The sequence below is a fragment of the Nestor notabilis genome, unplaced genomic scaffold, assembly GCF_000696875.1.
Source record: "Nestor notabilis isolate BGI_N333 unplaced genomic scaffold, ASM69687v1 scaffold13692, whole genome shotgun sequence".
NCBI lineage: Eukaryota > Metazoa > Chordata > Aves > Psittaciformes > Psittacidae > Nestor > Nestor notabilis.
In genome coordinates this window covers 4,439-11,597 of record NW_009919781.1, presented here as the reverse complement: position 1 = coordinate 11,597, position 7,159 = coordinate 4,439, and the positions used below count along the sequence as shown (strand labels likewise).

The following is a 7,159-nucleotide window of genomic DNA, read 5'->3' as shown; positions in this document are numbered from 1 at the left end:
ACGGGCTGCGCCGGGCCCCCCCCCGCCCGGAGCCACTCACGCAGTGGCAGCTACGGTGAGAGCGCGCTGGAGGTGCGGGGCTGGCAGGAGGAGGAGGAGATCGTGCAAGCCAACCGGCGCTGCCAGGACATGGAGTACACGTAAGGGCCATACCTGCTTCTTGTGCTGTTTGGGCTGGGTTCAGATAAACCAGGATGTCCTTCTTTTCCTTCATGCATGCCTGGAAAGGATGGGCTTGGCTTCACTTTGGCTTAGTTGTGCTCTTCAGCGTTAAAACAGGGGTTAAAGCGTTGCTGTCGTTAGATAACTTCCTCCCTACCTTCCTGTTAAACCTTCTCTGTGCCAAAAATGACCTTGTTACGAAACAGAGGCTGTCCCACTGTTAAAAGTAGGTTGGCATGCGAGGAAGCTGAGGGCTTGTTTAATCTTGGTGAAAATCCCTCTCTGGAAACAAGAGGGTCTGGTTGTAAAAGCTGACGTTGTAATCCCACTCCTACCTAATCAGCAGCACAAGGGCTTGCCTTTGCCTTGCTCTTCACTCCTTGCCTGCTTATTACTCTTTCTAGAGGCACTAAATATCTCACGTCCAAGTTGTGTGATGGTCACATTGGCATTTAGGAGCAAACTTGCCAAATGTAGCCCCACAAGCACCACTAAAAAAGATGCATTTACAAGTAGTAGAAGATATAAAATAAACTGGTTTGGGCACAGGCAGTCAGCAAGAGTAGTGTTCATTGTTGAAGATGTGTTTCGTTTCTCAGCACACAAGTGGACATGTGGCCATGTCATTCAATGAGTTAGGCCTGGGCAGTATGTTTAATCCAGACTTTTTTCCCTGGTTAAAAGTGGCTTTTTGATGAGTAAAAATTCCTCAAGAAAGTTTGTGTATTCCTCTAGGTTTTTACTGAAAACCTGTTTAAAATCTGCTTTTCAGTGTTGGCTTCCCCACAAAGACCCCAGTCCACTGACACTTCTATAAAAACACCAGTCCACTTCTGTTGCCTGTGGAAAATATCAGTGATTGTTTTTACTGGGTTTGGGTTTTGTTTTCCACTCACAGATGCAAGCTAGTCTTGCTTCTAGGGAAGGAATAGAGTTTTGCCACTGGCTTCATTAATGCTAGGTTAGAATCTTATGTTTTCATTGCAAATTAGACATCTGATTATGAAAACTGTTGCTGACATGAAGTTACACACTGTGTCCCTCGTACGTATAGGTTTTCCAGATGTTTTCGAGGCATTTTAGCTTCACAAAATGCAGCTGCATTGGACTGTGTATTGTCACAGTCAAGCTATAATTATCTGGGTGTCATATTGTACATGTACAGTTATATTCTTGTATAATGTGGTTTAATATTCTTTTGGTATGATTTGGTGATAATCATTCCTGGAGAAAAGTCTCAGATAATCCTGGATTTTGTGATTTGAGAGCCTTCAGGGTCTGTTTGAGATTTGACCTTGATGTCTTAGCGGGTGGAAATTGCCTTTGTATTTATATTCTGATGGAGGTAGCAATCTGCTGCCCAGCCAGGATAGTGCCCTCATTGCTCCTGCTGGGTTGGTAAAGCGACAGCAATAGGTGGGTTCAGTTAACCTTGCAGAAGAGTTCTCAGTTCTGGCTTAGTAGCTAGAAACGCTGCCTGTTTCCAAGAGCATGGTTATCCTCAGAAGAATTGGTGGGGGCTGCCTTGTCCGAGTCACTCAAAACCAGAGGACATGTACCCAGGGACCCATCCTGCTGCCCCAGGGTGGGGAAACCTGCCCACAGAAATGCTTCTTCCATTCCTGTAAGCAGAACATTCCTATTTTGCCAGAATAAAGAATCTCCATGCCAAAATAATTGAGAAGGATGCCATGATCAAGGTCCTTCAGCAACGGTCACGGAAGGACCCTGGGAAAGCCGACAGTGCCAGCCTGCGACCGGCTCGGTCCGTCCCCTCCATTGCTGCTGCTACGGGTGTCCATTCACGCCAGACCTCACTCACCAGCAACCAGATAGCTGAGGAGAAGAAGGAAGAGAAGATCTGGAAGGGAAGCATAGGTGAGCTCAGGTTTTGGCTAAGCTGTGGCTCATCCATCACTTTATCCTAATCCTTCTGCTTGAGCTAAGCGACTTGGTCATGGCACACGTTACGTTGACAGCTGATTTCCAGAGCACTTGCCATCGGCAGAATGTGTGTCCTTGAGCAGAAGTCAAAAATAAGTCATTTTTAACCTTGCATTTTATCTTAATTGCATTTTAATCCTATTAAATCATTCTGCACTGATTATAGAAGGCCACAGTTGGGGGAAATCCTCCCACACATAATGAGATGATGTTTGCAACTTTGTGGGAGTAAGTAAGTAATGAATTTGGGCTATAAAGAAAGCCTGGTTAATCAAGAGGGTAAGCATCCCTTTGGGTATGAGTGCCTGATGTGACGTGGCAGCTAAATGGGAAGATGAGTGCAGGACTGCCTATGGTTTGAGGCTGCATAAGATGGGGGTGTGGAGGCCTGCAGGGGTGTGCCAGGGGTAGGTACCGCTGGGATGGGTACAAGACCAGTGCCTTGTAGCTCTGGGGTGGGATGGGCTTGACAGCACTTACATTTGAGCCGGGATGTGACTGACCTCCATGCGTTTTCAGGGCTGCTCTTGGGGAAGGAGCACCACGACCACCCGTCGGGCCCCTCGCTGCCTCCTCCACTGCCCTCCTTGTCCTGCATGCCCATCCCAGTGCCGGCGGCCTCCCATGCGAAGACAGGCAGCAAAGACAGCAGCACCCAGACGGACAAAGGCGCCGAGCTCTTCTGGCCTGCCACTGCCTCCTTCCCTGGCCGTGGACGGCTGGGTACCACCCCATCACACAGCCCGGCCCCACGGCCCCCGGGGACACGAGTGACCGGCGAGAAACTGGGTGAGATCTGGATCCCTGTGTCAGTGTGAAAGGCCAGCACCCACCCCAGGGTTGTCAGCAGATCCCCAGAGACACCCAGCATTGATGGAGGGGGGTGATACCTTACAGTTTGTAGGGTGATGGGGAGCTTTCTTCAGGGAAAGTAAAATCACAGGGACAGAGCTTTCCAAGGCTGCCTGGTCTGGCTTTGCAGAGCTTTGTGCTCCTGTAAAGCTCCACTCACCTGTGTCAGGCAGAGTTTCCAATAAATGCAATTTTTCATGCTGCCAAAGGTAAAATTACAGCTTCACACCTTGAAAATACTCCACACCTGCTGATATACTCAGCCCCTTCTCTTGTTTGCAACTTAAACTGTGGCTAGTGAAAGCACCATTTTCTCCCTAATTTTTAAAGAAAACCTGGGGGAAACAGGAAGGAGAAAGTGGAGATTTAGGGAGGAGGGGTTAAAGAAATACAATTGTAATTGTTTTTTGAAAGGTGGAAACTGCTGGTTTGCACCCTAGCAAGGCAGACGTTTATTTTAAACACACTGGCCATATACATTCTCTTAGCCCATCCCACGGGCAAAGCAATACATTTTAGATTAAACCGCTTACCTGATTTTTTGTGTACTGCCTTCATGATGTTTTAAACTCCTAAATTTTGTACCTGATGCAGAACAGGAGTATACATGTGGAGAACTACTGTGGATCAGATGGCAAGTAATAACTTGGTAAAGTGATACAGGCCTTTCACAAATGCCTGTTTCTCTCTAGGGCCACAGCTAAAGAGGTCCTTTGATCTGTATCTCTTAAATAGCATCTTTGTGCCTGCCCTTCAGGTCCGTGCACACCAACACATCTACTATCATTGTGGAGGGATTCAACATTAAATGTTCTCAGCTTCCTTGTCAAATGTGTCTTTCAGTATATAGGACATACAGTTAAGAAATGCCCCAGCATCACCCCTTCCAAAAAAAAAAGGTTTATGTTTGCTTCAAACAATTTGCTGTTGAATTTGAGCTGAAGACCAACTTTCCCTTCTTTCCCATTGCAGAGAACTCCAGCCATGGGAAACTGCCCGACAGCAAAGGCAGAGTGAGCAGCTTGCTCCACAAGCCCGAGTTTCCAGATACAGACATGATGGAAGTCCTCATCTGAGCCGAGGACAGCATCTCTGGGGTTTTGTGTGCATACAGCCAGGTCCAAGATGGTCCTCGGTGTGCCAACCTCAAAAACTAACCCTGAGAGTTTGAAGAAAGACAGAAAGTTTGTGCCCAAAACAAAGCTTGAGTCTGGTATGTTGAGACTTTGGACCAGGTGAGGAGTGAAGAGCGCTGAAGAGGAGAGATGAAACGAACATCTGGGATTTTCTGAGCAGAAGGGGGCATTGCAAATGGGAAGTGATATGAGAAGGGGATCCCTGAGGGAAAAGGAAACTGCATTTTCTGATGTAAAGAGAAGGTAGCAAAGTTACAGACTGGGTGCACACTCCTGCTTTGTTTTCCTGCCTCTCTGCAGCTGGGACAGGGAGTGAAATCCAGGCTCTTCTGAGGCCAGAGGAAGTTTCTGAATAACCCAGGAGAAACTTGCATCTTCCTCAGTATCAGTTCATTTCTCAAAAGTATTTGCTGCTTAATCTCTGTGAATAACTGGTCCTTAGGTGTACACGGCAGGTTCTTGTCAGTATTTGTTTGAAGTGGTGTGGTTTTCCTGGGCAGGCAGGTCAGGTGCCTCTTTCCTGGCTGAACAAGTGTTGCTCTTGGAGCTGGATTTACAGTGCAAATATTCGTGTCTTGCAATCTCAGAGCTTGCTGAGACTTCTTTTTTTGGTAGGAGCAGTTGTTGGCTGGAATTCCCATGGAGGATGAATGTAGAGGGGGGAGGAGGGCCCTGCTGAAGCAATCCATGGGAAAGGCTCCAGGAGGGAAGGTCGGGGGAGGATCCCAGCAGCTCCCCGAAGGGCTGTGCACTGCAGCACTCATTCAGAGAAGGGGGATGTTTTCATGGAGTTAAGCTGCATTTGCTTCTGAAGATGCCTCTTGCCATGCACTGGTTCACAGTAATGAAAGAATCGGTGTGTTTGTGGTAAGAATGGGCTTTTTCTTTGTTCTCAGTGCCTACAGCCAAATCCTACCTTCCTTGAGAATACAAACCTGCTCTTCAAGCTGACGTGGACTGGGCATTAAGGAGTGTAGGATCAGGCCAGGAAGGGTTTAACTGCAAAGCAGTACATGAGCATCCTCTCTTTTCCGTGCTGAGCTGCAGTTTCTTTTCACCTTGTTTTACCCAGGATGGAACATTGGTCATTTTCAGTTCAGTCCCTAATTTCTGTAAGAGGCAGTGACTGTGTAAGACAGCCAACTCCCCAGCTGTGTGGTTTGTGGCATACCACTTGCTTCGTGCATTGCACATGCTGGTAGGGAAGTTATCCTCTGCGAGGTGTTTTTGTGTTGCCTTTGCAGCTCCTGAACCTTGTGGTGCACCGTAATGACATTAAGAAGACCTTGGCTTGGGGAAAAAGGGTGATGGGATTTTGTGTGAAGCTGCCAAGAGTGGAAGAGTGATGGGTGCTGGAAGTAACTGTGTGCTCAGGGCTAACTCAAGGCCACCCCTTCCTGTAGGTACTGAATCAGAGCCCTTGATTGTGGAAACACCAGGCACTTTAAACTCTGCTTTCACTGAAAACTGAAGTCCTCAAAGCCTTCATGGGCCAGAGCCATGCACTCGACACTGCCTGGCTGATGCCTTTTGTTTTTTCCAAAACAAAATTGCTATGTTTTATCTATGCACTTACTTTAGTGTGTACATAGAATTAGACATGTGTCAGTGTCTCCCTCTTCCTGATTTATGCACTTCTTAAACAAAGTAGTGGTAGGCAGGTTGTGCAGGCAAATGAACTGTGTGTTTTGAGTATTAGCAGCTTTGCATTGTGAAACCAAATGTGTAAAACCCTTGGAAGATGTTATGCAGCTTAATATATGCCCTGTAAAATAGGTATGTTGGTTTTGTGTTTTTCTCTAAACTTAATTTAAACATTGTGTTTAAACATAAAAGCCAGGCCCATGAGTGGCATCAATGCTGACCCACTTCTGTGGCCCTTCCTCAAATGTCTGTGGTAGGAGCAGGACAGGAGGAAGACAAAGCAAGGGAATACAGTGATGAAAATTTCATTTCATTTCATCATGTTTCTCCAAGAAATAAAGATACCAAGGTGCTTACACGTCCTTAAGCTTTTTGTGACTAGCTGAATTATTTCTTTTGATGAAACTGTTTAACAAGCTGTGTACAGGCAGACAGCTCGGCGTCCAGCAGAACTGTGGGATCAGCGTGCGTGATGTGGCTTTCAGTTACGTGTGGTAGTGGTTCAGCTCAGCTTCTGCAAGTCAGCTAGGAAACAGAACTCCTTCTCTTCCTCGTGGAGACCACGGTCCCTCCAGTTCCTGGGATCCAAAGGTGTGTTTACAATTGATGCTGCCCCAGATTCATGGTCACCTACAGGAAACTGTTCATTGGAGACTACAGCGTAGTCAACTCCTGTTGTAGGCAACAGCTCAAATAAACCCAAAGGTTCATTCTCCTCAATTATGTTGAACTCGAGAGATGTTAGTTTTCCTGGAGGGAAGGTCTGGAGGGTCAGTGGGTCTCCCCCCAGCCCAAGCACTAGGAGGACTTGCATGGAATACTACTGCCATGTCTCAGTCCCTCTCAGCAGAGCAACGCAACTCCATTTGTGTTGGTTTTCCCAGCTCCTGGAAGTGTTTTGTGTTTTGGGAAACTGTGCTGTAGCCATTCCAGGTGCCGTTGGTAACTAGTTGTAAAATACTGTCATTTTTCATTGTTGTTGGTTGTATAGAGAAGTTGGTGTACAGTGTTGTACAGCTGGAGGGTTATTTGTACATAGGGGGGGAAATGAGGAATGTTATGTGTCACCCCCAGCAAATATTGATATTGTTGGTCAGCCAAAGATTTCTTATTCTTTGCTGTTTAAACTTGTGCCTTAATATTGTATATAATAAATGTATAAACATGTTTATTTTCTCACTTTTCCAGTGTGAATATATTCAGTCCCCAAGAGGAAAGGGCTTCTTAAACAGTGCTAACACTAGGAAGTGGTACCTCAGGATTCTTCAGTCAGGGTGGTGAGACACTGGAATGGGTTGCCCAAAGAAGTGGTAAATGCTCCATCCCTGGAGGTGTTCAAGGCCAGGTTGGACAGAGCCTTGGGTGACATGGTCTAGTGTGAGGCTTCACTGCCCATGGCAGGGGGGTTGGAACTGGATGAT

At 46.8% G+C, this 7,159-nt stretch overlaps 1 protein-coding gene across 1 annotated transcript in view; it reads left to right on the top strand.

Moving 5' to 3' along the window:
• AMOTL1 (angiomotin like 1) overlaps nucleotides 1-4,059 on the top strand; it is a gene marked incomplete at its 5' end in the record, with an annotated part of 28,570 nt that extends 24,511 nt beyond the window's left edge. Inside the window, 4 exons of the mRNA XM_010010380.1 lie at nucleotides 30-140; nucleotides 1,814-2,040; nucleotides 2,626-2,895; nucleotides 3,931-4,059. Of these exons, the coding sequence (XP_010008682.1) occupies nucleotides 30-140; nucleotides 1,814-2,040; nucleotides 2,626-2,895; nucleotides 3,931-4,034 (712 nt within the window). The remainder of the gene's footprint in view (nucleotides 1-29; nucleotides 141-1,813; nucleotides 2,041-2,625; nucleotides 2,896-3,930) is intronic.
• Between the last annotated feature and the right edge of the window lie 3,100 nt (nucleotides 4,060-7,159).